This window comes from Thermobia domestica, chromosome 8 (genome assembly GCF_964235325.1).
Source record: "Thermobia domestica chromosome 8, izTheDome1.hap1.1, whole genome shotgun sequence".
NCBI classification, from domain to species: Eukaryota; Metazoa; Arthropoda; class Insecta; order Zygentoma; family Lepismatidae; genus Thermobia; species Thermobia domestica.
Window position 1 is genome coordinate 24,711,463 of NC_137461.1, and position 14,884 is coordinate 24,726,346.

The following is a 14,884-nucleotide window of genomic DNA, read 5'->3' on the forward strand; positions in this document are numbered from 1 at the left end:
GTACTGAAACTTGTATATTGTAAGGTTTTGCTTATACAGGTATAGGTAGAGCTAAATTATACACGGGATATTTATTTATTTATTTTTTTACTACCCAATTTTATTATAAAATCTCCTTAGTACGAATGATGTAATACAAAATCACTCTAATATAAATAGTTTACTAATTCTGGGTAAAGAATGCACGAGTAGTCTAGGGAAGGATTTCCACAGACCTCTGAGCATACTAATACTGGGTAAAGAATGCACGAGTAGTCTAGGGAAAGATCTCCACAGACCTCTGAGCAAGCTAGCTAGAGTAGATTTACAAACCTCAGTCCTTCACGCAAGGAGAAGGGGAGGGTGGATTAAAGGTCATAAAGCTCCACACAATCTGAATAACTACGGTTAGGGGTCCCACAGAGCTTCGGTTCAATTCTTGGTTGGCCCACAAAAGTTTCGTTGTTCGCCTGTATCGTGAGCAATTAGGAAGCTGCTTGAATGTTAGATAATGTCCGATGTACGTAGTTTATCACACAATACAGTGCTTTAGCTGTAACGTCAAGGCTTGTACTTTTACATTTTTGTATTTTGCTTTCACTTGTACATAAAAGCCAAGTAATTATTCCTCAGAAAAAGGGAATCTGTTTTGTCGTTATCGTTTTGTTTATTTTTCTCACTTAATATTTTCATCCAATGAACATACAATAGCCCATTTATGAATGACCGTAGTTGTGGTCCCAACAGATGCATTCATATTGCATACTTTTTTTTTTTTTTGGTGCGAAACCGTTGCTTTGACAGACTGCTGTCACATTTCCGGGTCGAATTATTTTTATTCGATTTTCTTGTTCTTATTTATTTATGTACGTGGTTCGCTCCTTATGGATGTTGGCATGTATTTATGAACGTATTCAGTTGGGAACTTCGTGTCATCCATACGTTATTCAGAAACCGTTCTTATGTAAGATGTTAGAAGAACTTTCGAGTTGTTAATACATCTGTCTAGAATGTATGTATTGTTCCGTGTCTTGGTTATTTGATGAAATGATCCTTTCCTTCCTTTGCCCTTGAATTGTGTGACAATTTGATGACAGATGTTAAGATGCTACAAATAAATTGTGCCTTTAAGTTAAGAGCATTGCATGGCTTTTTATCTGCTGATGTGTGAATCTGTAAACTGCATTTTTTCTTTCATAAAATAAATATGCGGAAATCTTAGACTTCATTAAAGGATTGTTATGTATTTGGGGTCTTCTGCATGTTTCTAACAATGTTTCAATATCTGGGTTTATTTCTTCTTTGCCATAATAGACTTTTGGGTCGAATACTTTCGTAACCATTCAGAGATTTATGCATGAAAATCGAGAAGATACGGAGGGAAATACGAAAAGATTCTGTCGACATTATAGACCCAAGTTCTGATACTAAAACTTCCAATGTTCCGAGACAAGTGCTAATTCATTCTTTACAAGTTAGTACCAGAGACCAGTACATATAGTAGAAAGCTCAAGGCAATAGATATTTAACATATATAAATATCTATGGAGAGAGAACACAGTCATTATTTTTGACGTCAGTTCTGAAGATGTAGGTAACATTAAATTTGGAGTAGAAGTGTGCGACTGGGCTGGTGAATAAATCTGATCATAGGCACTATATGCTGAAGACCTGGGATCGATCTCCTACCAATTACACATTTTCCTGCTCCTCAGATTTCCAATTTGTAGCTTTTGTCTGACCCGAAAGTCAGCAGATTTCATCAGAATTCATATTGTGCAGTTAAGAAAGAAATAACTTACATTTGGGACTAAATCGTAGGGCAGAATAAAGTTTCAAACTCGTGACATTTTCGTGCATGTATTCGAACTAATATTATTCTTGTGTGTCCATTGATCCTATGTAACCGCTTATTCAGTGTGTATCACATGATTTCCTATTCTCGATTTTTCTTTCTCGTTTGATTTGTTGTAAGGTAATTTGCTTAATTTCTATCTAATTTCAGCTTTGCGCCTAGAATAGTGTTGGAAGTATTCGTTTTATAATTACGTTGAAAACGTTCCGATCATTATATACGTCAGCGTAGCTTGAGATTCGTAGTAAGATTAACCTCAAAGACAATTTTCTCATTTTTTGCTAAAAGCTCGTAAACGCTAGAATAAAATACCCTGTTAATCATTTCTTCGTTCACTTTTTTCTTTGTATTGATTGTATCTGTTACGAGTCAAGATGTCAGTTTGTTTATTCTATATTATTGTTTTAGACCAGTTGCAAAGCAGCACATAACGGAGGAAAAGATGGCCGCTCATTTGAGTCAGCTTCACATTAGTCAAGATTATACATCGCACCAAGAGCCTCAGGGAACCGTGGATGTACAAGAAATGTCAGAAGATATGAAGGTAAGGTCCAGAGGGATATTATGAACTATAGTTCTGTGCCATATAGGCTATATTGATTTTTTTTGTTTTGTTTTGTTTTGTAATCGTTCCATTATTATCCGTCGGTAAGTTTATAAGGGACTGTGTAGAGAACTTTCGTATTGTGCGAAGGGTCCTTGGTCTGAATTTATTGAAGACAAGATTGTTCCTTGGATTTCACGTTGTACAGTTTCCTTTTACCATCATAATCCCGTAATAATTCACTTTTGTTGGATATTACTAAATTCACTCACTCTCACTATGGCCTATGGAACCCGGAGGTTCAATTCTGCATTCACAAAAACTCTCCACTGACTTCTATCCTTAGTCAACTGAATCCAGTTCCTACTTCGTATTCCTATTTCTGCGAGATCCATCCTATTGTCCTCCCATCTGCGCTTAGGTCTTCCTAATGGTCGTTTTCCTATTTAACTTCCAGTACAGACTTCGAAAGCGTTCCTACTTTCATTGTGGCTACATGACCTGCTCACCTGAGCCTTCTAGACTTGATGACCCTAACAACGTTTGGTAAACGGTTTAATTATGTAGTTCCTCGTTACAAAGTTTTCACCATTCCCAATTCTCATTCCTCTTGGCTCCGAATTTCGTGTCAGAATCTTGTTCTCAAATATTTTGTCTATGTTCTTCCTCACAGTAAGCGATCATGTTTCGCAACCATACAGGACAACAGGCATGATTATCGTTTTATCTATTTTAAGCTTCAAATTACTCAACGGAAATCGTGACTACAAAAGATTTTGAACTGAATAATAACACGAATTCCCTGCTTTAAATCGACATTTAATTTATTTGTGAATACGCTTTCGGTCTGTTAATATTGATCCTGGATATTTGAAACTATCCACTTTGTCGAAAGAATTATTTAATATTTTAATGCACATATAATTTGCAGTATTACGATCCCGACGAACTTCCATGTAGGTATTTAGTTTTCTCTACATTTATTTCTAAACCCCATGTGCCTGCATGCGTTTATGAAATGCTGAGGTCATAAAATAAATAAGTAAATTAATTAATTAAATGAAACGAGAAATTTCATTTCAAGATTTGGTCGGTAGGATAATGTTCAGTAACTTATTTTCCCCTTAAAACCATCTTGGATAGGCTCGCACGGGTGCTTTTGATACACGAGGTCCTGGGTTTGATTCCCAGTGAGATAAAATAGAACATATTACAATGGTTCAATTCCTGTTTTTAAGCTAGGTTTTGTACTATATAGCCACGCCACTGATAAACTACGTAAAGACAAAGAAATGAATTAATATTTTCCCTTGACAACTAAAATTACTGCAGCAGTATTAAAAAAAAAAAAAAAAAAAAAAAAAAAAATGTTGAGACCTTGGAAAACTTCAGAAGGTAAGTTTAACGTGTACCATGATCGTATCAGAAGTCATCTATCCTTTAACTTAATAGCTTTTACCTATCTGTAGTTTTGAATAAAATAACGCACTTACTCTTTTATTATTATTTATTATTATTATTCCATCAGTATTGTCCTTTAAGTGACCGGTGATGAATTATGTTACTAACCCATGCTCTTGTTGACGTAAAGGCATATACACTCATTCCTAGTTTTTACGAACTAAAAGGAGATAATAGCGGTTCGATGTTGTTCGTAATTTCCGATACTACAAGTATCTTCTGCGATGGCTAATATCCACAATTACATTAGGAAAGAAAGAAGAAAAATGAAGTACATTATCTAGTCTGACAGTGTAAAATGTTTGTACACTGTAAATATACACTTCAATACAATAAATTTAGCATTTGTAGCTTAAAATCAGGACTTTCAGACTGAATCGAGTGCTTGAGATTTTGTCGTGTGAAATCGAGGAATAGGCTATCAGTTGTTACTCAGTTTCAGAAATAGCTGTGAAACTGTGATTATCATCATTAAGTGGTTGATAGACGAGTTCTTTCGAATCCAGATAGACTTAAGGACACTCAATTCTTACAAAGATTTTTGTTCATGTAGCGAACTACACCTTACTGTTAATTTCTGAACAAGCTAAAGACAGATAATTGGCCTAAAGAATGATGCCGACATCTCTAGATACTGAGTATAATCTTTACACACGTTGTCCTTCAGACAGATTATTTTTAGATTCATCACAGATCATGGCATATTATTATTCTCGTTCCATTTCCATGACTCGGAACATCTAACCACACTTTGCAGCTAATAGCTAGCAATCAAAGTATGACTTTCCCACGTGAATTCATATAATTCTACTTTAGTCCTTGAACAATGAAAAACTAACACGAACGAGGAGGTGCTCATAAAAGCTACCTTACAAGTAGGCTATTTTAAACGAGTTCAGTCTTCTGTATTTTTAACTAACTGAATCAATAGATAAATGATATAGTGTATATGTTATCTAGGAATTGAGTATTGAAAATAAGTTTAAATTTTAAATGAAAGCGCTTTATGCAAAATTTCTTCATAAGGCCCGTCACTATTGTACGTTGCCTTCCATTGAACAGTTAATACATTGTTAATTATTTATTTATTTTATTTTTTTCTTAAATTTGTGTTCACAGGTTTCCGGTTCACTGTCCGACAAAGTGAGTGCCTTGGTGAAGGAGATTGTAGAAAGTGATCGAGCAAAGCGACTTGTGCTTTGTGATGAAATGAAGTACCTGAAGAATGAACCCATTATTCCGGAAGCTTTACTTGGCAAACTGTACGTATTTTCTTTTTCAGTCACTTTTCTGAGTTATATCGCATGGTATGAGTTTTAGTTCTGATTTTATTTAGAGTGAATCTTGCATGAATGTTAAGATATTTTGGGGCCTAGGTTGATGTGCACTATAAAACCTGAAAATACGTATGCAATTGTACACCAAGGAGTCATTTCTATATCAAAAGTTCCCTTTATTTTTTAATTGTGAAATTGCTGAATGTAAGGGTTCGTTTAAGATGGAGGTGTAAAATTTAAAGTATATAAACTTAATTAAAAGTTTGGGGATACATTTACTGATAAATGCTATGGGTGAATGTTAATTATAAAATTACAAGCTTACCTTTGCACCTCTGATCCACTTCTTTTAGTTTGTGAATATTTGGACTTGCACTGGAGCAGGTGTGTCCTCAGAAATTTTTGTTGGGAAGGGTTCACGCATTTTTTTGGGGGGGGGGGGCGGCTCCCCGAAAAGACGATACAGGGTGTCTATCACGAATTTCACGAAATCAGAAAACTCTCATGAAAGTCAGGAAATTTAGCTTTTGGGTCACGATTTTTTTTTAACTGTACAAATGTAAGTACAGATTGGAAAATTTCGTTCTATAAAACGTCAAAATTCACCATCAAAAATGTCTATGGTCGGCTTTAGACGCTACCAAATTGCAAGCAAAGTACATTTCTATCGCATGGATGAAAATTCCACCTAATTCGCACCCAAATTTGCTCTTGAAAATGTTAGGAAATTTTATGGTTTGGTGTAGAAAAGGTCACGAAATTTCATTTTGGAATTTTAGTAGACACCCTACGATAAGTAATTGTAAAATACTTCCTATATTTTCAGAAAAAAATTAAATAAAAGAACTAGATTGTTTATATGAGAGAAAGAGTACAGATAAAGTGTAAGATCAAATTTTCATGCTATATCATTCATTTCCGTGTTAAACAAATATAGTTTTATTGAGAATATGTACAAATGTATATTGAGTTTTTTTTTTTTTTTTTAAGGGGCTGGAGGGATCTGGACCCGGTGGACCCCCCTCCCCCTTTTTTCCCCTGGATTCTGCACAGAATGAAAAAGTGACCAACTGGACCGGCACTTACGGCATACCGTGCTGATGAGTTAACTATTACGCTACCCCGCATACCGTTTTAGAATTAGCATCTACAGAGGATCTAATGCGTATAAAAAATAATAATGATGATAACGGTTGTTTTCTCTTTCATTAATGTCTATAAAATTAAAACCGTCATAAGGTGTTTGGTATATGGGCACAAGATTGTCCAAGCGCAGCAGGGTCTGTGGTACAATTCGGAAGAATGAGTGGCTGCTCTGGGAAGCGGACTGGGTAGCGTAGTGGTTAAAGCATCGGCACCGTATACCGAGTCCCGGTCCAGTCGGCAAATTTTTCACTCTTTGTGTTATAGTAAACTTAATTTTTTTTTTCGTAATACCTTGCTCAAGAGAGTGTTATTATCGCTTTTAAGATCTTATGGTACAATTTGCACCATATGGGTGTTTTCTGGAACTTTGCATTATAACTCTATTTGAGCTTTTTTGTCCGGTTTTTGTTTTTTCAAGTCTAGAAGCATTGTAGAACACGTTACATATTGTTTCATGTCTTTCTGCGTCGAGACATAGGAGGTGATGACATCATAACATCATCATGACATCATAAGAAAAAAATATATTTTCTTTTGTTAGGACTATTTTGATTATTTTTTTGCGGGCTTACTTTTGCACCTAGAAGATGAAATTTTTCACCAGCATTCATTCCACTGAGTAGTATTTATCAGATTTTTTCAGATCTATGCTTTAAAACAGAGGGGTCCAGAGGGGCAGAAAGTTTAAAAATAGAGATATTTAACCAAAAATTCCTTTTCTTTGCGATTTTCCCGCCTCAGATACACCATGGGGACATGTGAATGGTACCCTTTGAAAGGCTGTTCTCTTCTGAAGAGAATGATGGGCGAACCATGATTCTAGGATGAATATGGATGTCTCGGGAAATTTTTTACTTGAGATTAGGGTCTTTCCTTGCTATTCAAGATAGAAGCTTGAAATTTGGGATATACATTCAATATACCAAGTAGTATTTATCAGATCTACGTTTACACAGGGCCGTTCCAGAGGTCCAAAGTGTGGAGAAAAAAAAAAAAAAAAAAAAAAAAAAAAAAAAAAAAAAAAAAAAAAAAAAAAGGAAATTACCGCTTTCCTCTCAATTTTTCCCTTTCCTGGTATGACATTTGCATGTGATACCATTTGAAAGCCTGCTCCATTCTGAAGAGAATGAGGTATGAACCATGATCCTAGGATAGATAGTGACGATGCAGTAGCCGCTTGACTGAAAGTCTAAAAAAATACCCCCAAAACCCAAGTTCTTAAAAGGGTTAAACATCGAAAGCCCCTTGGGAGCGCCCCTGCGCTCGTGTCATGTTCGCAACCATTGTGCTTTTTACAGACTGGAACTCCTATAATATCGTCATTGCCTGCTTATCATGTGAAGAAAATGAACCCCTAATTCCCGGACTGTACTAGACATCTTTAACTTTATTCACTTTAACACTTAATGTGCAACAATTATCAGCCCACTATCACACGAATAAGAATTTATATTTCTGTAATGGTTTTGGTATCAAATGTTTTTTAAACTGTCACCATGCACACTAGTTAAATCTAAGCTGCAGAAATTTTAGGAAGTGTGTATTTAGATGAATTGTATTCAACTTTTCTTTCAGTGGCTGGGACACTATTATTTTAGCATATGTAAGGATTATTTTGATAGTTTGGAAACTTCTGGCAAGAGGTATAGTTGTTACGAATTTTAGCTTAAAATGATTTCTTTAAATAGTGGTTTACAGTGCAGGGGGAGGGGGGTGTACGATGTTTAACTTTCTTGAACAAGATCTTATGAAAAAATTCTACATTTAGTATAACACACAAAGTGAAAAGTTGACCGACTGGTCCGGGACTCGGCACCCGATGCGTTAACCACTTCGCCACCCAGTCCGCTTCTTAGAACAGCCACTCACTATCGAGTCAGTGCTGTCCACGTGGGCTGTACCACTGATCACTGCTGTGCTTGGACAGTCTGTGTCCATATACGGAACTTTTATGACGGTTGCAATTTCATATATATTAATGAAAGAGGAAACAACCGATTTTTTTACACACTCTGTAGATGTGAATTGTATAACAGTATGCCGAAGGTCCCGGTTTCGAGTCAGTCACTTTTCCACTCTTTGTATACTATAGAATTAACATCTACAGAGGATCTTGTGTGTATAAAAAAATCAGTTGTTTTCTCTTCCATTAATATATATGAAATCCTAATAAACAACATTACTGAGATTATGAATAGTACCAAAGATGATCGGTTTGGGGCCACTATTGAATTAATCTTGAAGAATGCTCTTTCACTAGGTGAAAGGGAAGTTACACTAACAGCTTGACAACTTGCCCCTGAACGCTATGAATGAAACTAAGTGTTTTTATTGATCAGTATATGAGTCAAGATGTGTGTTTATGTGTTAGTAATTTGAATTATTAAATGTTATTGTTTGGGTATTACTTTCAGGAAAAAGCCATCAATGGCATTAGTATTGTGGCAGCCCCCTGCTGGAGTATTAAACGACGCCCTGAAACCTGCCCCTCAACAAGTGGACGAGCAGATGAACGAGATGGAAGAAGGGAACGGTGCTAGTACAAGCAGCCAGTCTTTCACTCAGAAGGTGGTTGAGAAGCAGATACTGCCAGAACCAACGGCCGTAACAGCCGCAGCGGCAGTCGACAATAACAATTACTCCACAGTGGATCTCAATTCTCTTGTCATGTCAAGGTATGAATATTAAATTAAAATCATGTATTTGATTAATACATTTCTCTTGAAGTTGAGGTATACCGTGGGGTAGTGATGTATGAATGGAGACAGGAGACTTATCTGATTTATGGATTGGGACGGTGGGAGATATACCCAAGGATCACACTAAAGGTCAAATTGCGGAAACAGCAAATTTTGATTGTAATGTACCTACCAAATGGAAATTCATCCTCACCAGAAACATTTCAGGTTCGGTATGATTATCCCGAACGGCTATACATGTTGCACAGCGTGTTCCTGTACTGTTAAATGAGGCCATCCAGCAGCTCCTGAGTTACGCATCCCAGTTTTGAACAAGAACCGTCGGAGGTCATTCAAAGTCCGTGGTGGTGGATTATGGATTGCTATCTGACGTCCAGAGCGTCCGAGGAATGTTTAATAATTGGATTAAGGTCTGTGGAGTGTGGTGGCCTCTCTAAACACATGTTATCCTCTTGTTCGGGTATTACTCTACAATGGTTGCCAAATGTACAGACATTATAATAATTCTGTAGACTGAATTGGGACTTACCAGTGAAGAAGAGTACCTTACCCCATTGTTCTTGGGCCCTCACGGTAAACTAGACACTATTAACGCTGTTTTATCGGTATTGTGATAAAGTGGAATGACTTTAGCAGATCGCCTTGGATATATAGCTGTCCATTCATAGTTTCTCGGATCTCAAAAGCTGCTCGAGTTAGTACTGATGTGGTCCTGATTGGACGCCGTCGCTCATTTAATGCCAGATAGTTGTTCTTTCGCTGGTTGTGTTGCCTAGAGAACCTGCATCGTATACCTTCCAGTGTTTCCATCCACCTGGAATTTTGTCCATAGTTGCGAAATCACACTACGATCATCCACAGTTGATTGACTTTACCCCATTTCTAGTCTTCCGATGATACAGTCACGTGTAGTGTCGTCCATATGTCTTTCTTATGCCAGCCGTATGATCTGTACCTATTTAACAAACTCACTGTTCGAAACACTTTACTACTAAGTTTACGTTTCATGTACCACTTGCTGATGATTTTATTACGCTCGTAGAGAGTATTTGTCGCTTACGTGGTCACAGTTCACGTGATTCATGAGAATCATAACGGTACTTTGTTGTGGCTTCCATATAATCATATTTTTTTGTCATGTTTCGAAGTTTCGAAAAAAGAAAAGCTGCTTCTGGATAGAAGTAAAGCATACTATTATTTTGGTTTCTTTTATCCTTGAGAATTAAGTCCCAGGTCGAAAAGTAGTAAATTAATTCGATTTTGTACAAAATCTACGTAGGTCATTGAGTTCTAGTGGCACTGAGTTTAAACATTTTTACTCCGACATTTTTTTCGTCAAGGTGATAGAATAAAAAGCCAATAAACGAGTTTTTGAGTTTAACGTTCCACGATTATGAACCGAGGCTAAGGGAGACGGTGATGATAATAATAATAATAATGGTAGAATGATGAAAGTTGGAAGAAACGGGACAACCCCGAGAAAACCCAAGCACTCAGAATGGGTCGAAAATGACACTTTCAAACTTTTTTTTCTCTCAAAGTTGAAAAAGCTTAGTGCGGAAAAGTTGAGTATAGAAATGTAACGTATACGTATAAATGTGTAAAATTTGGGTCAAATTGGACATCTAGAGGTGCCACTGGCGCCATATTTCGGCCTCCATGCAAAGTAAGGCATTTTAACGCTTTTCAAGTGCATTTGTTGCATATTTTGGTTAAAGGAAAAGTTATAACCAGAAGCAATGCCTGAACTTAGTGTATTGCGTATAGTTGTAACTCTTCGTGTAACGAAAATAGGAAACAAATTCCTTTGCAAAGCGTAAAAATGCCTAGTTTTATATGAGTACCAAAATGTGGCACCAGTGACATCTCAAAATGTCTGATTTGAGCCAAATTTTGCACAATTACTATGTACATCTGTTTCAATTTCGACAAGGAAGTGCCGTTTTCGACCCACTCTAACGCACATGGTGTTTGCCCACCTCTAAGCTTACGTGAGTTTTGTATTGAAAGTTTTAGTATTATTATAATATAATTCTAATAAAATAATACATTGTTTGAAGCGAAGCTTTGCGTTTTTTTTAAATATGTGATTTCTCGTATATTGCAGGTTGGTGCCGAATCCCAGATCTGTTGTTTCGGACGAAGATATGGAGTGCTGATGTCGTTTCGCCGATGGTGTGTTGTGTGGATGTCGATTCATTGGTTTGATTGTAGTGTGAGCAGTGATCTTGTGTCTGGTTTCGTAGTGGAATGAGAGGGTTTCATCTTCACAACATTTTCCCCTCATTAATACATGCATAATATTATATATAAATATATATATATTGAGAATGTTTTTTAATTCTATTTTTTCCTCACATTGCATATTCATTTTTTCTTTCATTGATTTTCAGTTATTTAGTCGTTGCTTGAGTGTTAGGGTGTGAAGTTGATGTTTCTTAACGTATGTAGAGAGAGCGATATTGAAAAAAAATCGGTTGTTTACTTGTAAACACGAATGTTTATACTGGTAGGTAACTAATTATTACATGCATTAATGGTTCTTAGAGAATCCATAATAATGGTGATGATGTGGTTTGAGCAAGTGTATAAATTTGTTCAGTTTTCTTTATCCGTTTTTCTTGAAAGTAAACAAAAAATATGTATGTATATGTATATATCAATGGCAGTAACAATGAAAGGTGTTTTCTCATTTTGTCGTGAATCTTTGTGTGCAAGGATTGAAAGAAATAAAACTTATTTCTTTTCGTTTGTTTGTTTGTTTGTTTCATGCGGTTGCTTGGGATGATTTAATCATAATCATCCAGTGTAAATCTACGTATTAACAAGCATTTGCATCAAATTTTGTTATGCAAATTTTTAAAAGATTTACCCTACTTAAGGAAAGATGCAAATATACATTTTCACAATTTTCTTTTTAAGAAAACTGTATTTAAATTAAGTAGTGCACAGCGAAAAAAAAACACTGTTACATTTTTTTTGAAAAAAGAAACATAATTTGGTTATAAAATATTGGTTTGAATATATAATTTTCTGAAAATTAACTTTTCCTGTGGAAAATTTGATCATTTATCTATGTAAATAAATTTATTTCATTAATAATCATAGTAATATATTTTGGGTATTGCATATAACATTTCAGGAATTTGTGAAATATTTAAGTAGCACTAAGTCCAGAATAAGAAAAGTCACTTTTATAGCAGGATGACGACGCCGTGTCAGAGCTAATTATCCTATGCTAGCCTTGTTTTTGTCAAATTTTGGTGTCTAAGTATTTACTTGAAGTGTTTGATATATTTGTAGTACTTAGTTCCAGTATAACTTGATTATATGTTTTACATAATACTGTAGGTCAACAGGTTTTGCTTAGAAGTCCTTACATTGTATCCGAAAAGCTATCTAGTAATGTGTTTGACGGCATTGATTTGAAATCTGCTCTGAAATCGAACTCGATCAAAAGTTTATTTCTTATGGAATTTGCATCAGCTGGATTAAGCATAACCTCTACTTGTTTCGTGACTCTTATCCTATCAAAATTAGTGTGAATGAGAGAATTCACTCCTCACCAATAACAGGGAGCACTTGCTAACTTATTCTGCAAGACACCATATTGCTAATTTGTAATACTGTCTTCTGAAATTTAAATTTAATTACTTAGATAAGTAGCTTTATAGTTATTCTAATTCAAGAAATGAATAATTACCCATTACTTGAACAATTGGATAACACTTCGAAGCGTTGCTACATTTGGTATATGGAGATCATATGTAGCCGGTACGCTTTATTGACAGACATATCCACAGAAAAGGTTAATATTCAAAATTAAAAGAAATATTGGATCTAAAATTTTTATTTTTTCGGTAGAATGAGAAGTACCTTCTCTCCAATGATTAAATAAAGACGATAACGTGTGCAGTGTTGGTTATTTAAAAGCTTTGATAGTTGAAGGCATCACAAAGAAATCGTTTGGTTTACTGTAGTGTTTAGAAATGAAGCATTTGCATCTATTCTGTACTAACGGGCGCATTGTTATACAATGTGGTAGGCATAGTAGTATAGTATACAAAGAGTGGGTCAGGGAGGCGTATGCTTTATTCAAAGCATTATGTCCTCCAATCATGCGTGAACCTCAGAGTATTTGCTTGTGATGGATAAGTTGATTTTTTTTCTTTTTTTGTACATGTACTTGTGAATATTCCGAGTAAAGTTTTTTCATGTTTGCATTTTTCGACATTGTTTTTTTTTTTCTTTTTCACATACCATTTCTATTTAATATTATATAAAAAAATAAAATAAATAAAGATGTTACAGCTAAGACACGTGTTATTATTTCAGATTTATTTAAAAGTTTCCCATAGTTATTGCAAAACTGAGGTTTCGGATCGTATATGCAATAAATTTTTGGCATGTATTGTGATGTAACTGACGATTTTATTGAGATCGTATGTTTTCTTTCTTTTTAAGCCTTCTAGTGCCAGACTTTCAAATTAGACATCAGAGAATATCTTATACTGGTTTTATTGTAAAGTAAGTTAAAATAATTAAATTACAATAATTCTAAGAGATTTGTCAGAAAAGTAGAGATGCAAACGTTTGAACGTTGGAGGGAAAAATGTGTACAAAAGTTGGCAACACTGGAAGTAAGCTTGATCCACGACGAGGATGGAAGTGATTCGTCAGTGCTGCCCTGAGTCTTGTGGCAGAGCATGCGTTGGAATTACCAGAGGCAGTATCGAATTCACCAGGTGTGAACTGGACAACGTGATAAGTTTTTTTGAGATATAAGACAAGCGTTGGTCGGAGATCTTTTGAGAAATAGTGTCTGTACACAGAAACGTAATGAATCGGCAAAATGTAGCGAAGTGATGCCATGCCTTCGCAGAAGGACCGGGAGGCAGTTAGTGGTCACTGACAACCTTCGCAATCGCATTGAAACAGAGAGCACGCCGCATTTCTCATTAGGCCCACTGTCCGTACCTAGAGCGCAATTCTTTTAAGGGCGAAAAATTAAATATTTTGAAAAACTAAGAGCAGAATGAAGCAATTATCTCTTAAGGTATGATAGAAGAGCTGTCCATTACGAATCTATGCTGTAATGAATACAAGAAAGAACAAACGTTCTTCTACATTACCATAGAAACGCTCCAAATCTACGCAATGATGATACAGGTAGATCCCCATGCCCTTTAATTAATTTGGTGACGAATGAGTGGAGAAGAACGGAAGAGGTGGTGAAGAATTTGTTGGTGGGGAGCGCCAAACGCAAAAGTGCCTATGGGCGCAGAAATCCTAAATGAGGCCATGCATGTGACATCAGAGAGGAAGTCTTCAACGTGCTTCCAGATGCATGCGCCTGATTTTTGATTCTGGGCTTCAAGACTTTGTTGCATGTTTAAGCAAATGTTTAGACAATAGTGCTACTTATGCGGAGAAACAGCTTCCTCTGTACCAAGGTATCCAGTGTAACTTTCCTTGCGTCTAGTACATTTTTGTATGTCTTATTTTTCGTTTTCGCTGACATGCCTCGTACAGTATTACAGGCGTTTAATAGAGGAAGAGAAAGTGAGACATACCAGAGGATAGATTTCTTCGAGCTGAAAAATGTATTCTTAACCCACGTTGCCTATTAAGATGATGACCCACTGTTTCGCCACCAACTAATTTCGAGGTGCATTCTTTCGCATGTTTTTTTTTGCGTGCTTTCTGCCGTTTTGTGTGCCTATTCCCACGTTTTCTGCGTCATCGGAAATGAGTCAAAATTAACCTACAAATATTTCATTCAAGTTAATGCTCTTCCTCCACTAACGAATTTCGAGGTCGTTTTCTTCGAATCGCCTAGTGCCTGTTTCGTGCGCCTATTTCCACGTTTTGTGCGTCACCGGAAGTGGGTCAAAATGGGCTTTCAAGATGGGACGAAAATGAT

At 36.0% G+C, this 14,884-nt stretch overlaps 1 protein-coding gene across 4 annotated transcripts in view; it reads left to right on the top strand.

Moving 5' to 3' along the window:
• LOC145692799 (uncharacterized) overlaps nt 1-13,276 on the top strand; it is a 32,776-nt gene extending 19,500 nt beyond the window's left edge. For all 4 annotated transcript variants that reach the window (XM_081768281.1, XM_081768279.1, XM_081768280.1 and 1 more), the window contains 4 exons: nt 2,243-2,378; nt 4,959-5,101; nt 8,677-8,937; nt 11,069-13,276. In XM_081768281.1, coding sequence (XP_081624407.1) covers nt 2,243-2,378; nt 4,959-5,101; nt 8,677-8,937; nt 11,069-11,120 — 592 coding nt within the window. In that variant the 3' untranslated portion in view covers nt 11,121-13,276. The remainder of the gene's footprint in view (nt 1-2,242; nt 2,379-4,958; nt 5,102-8,676; nt 8,938-11,068) is intronic.
• Nucleotides 13,277-14,884: the final 1,608 nt, after the last annotated feature.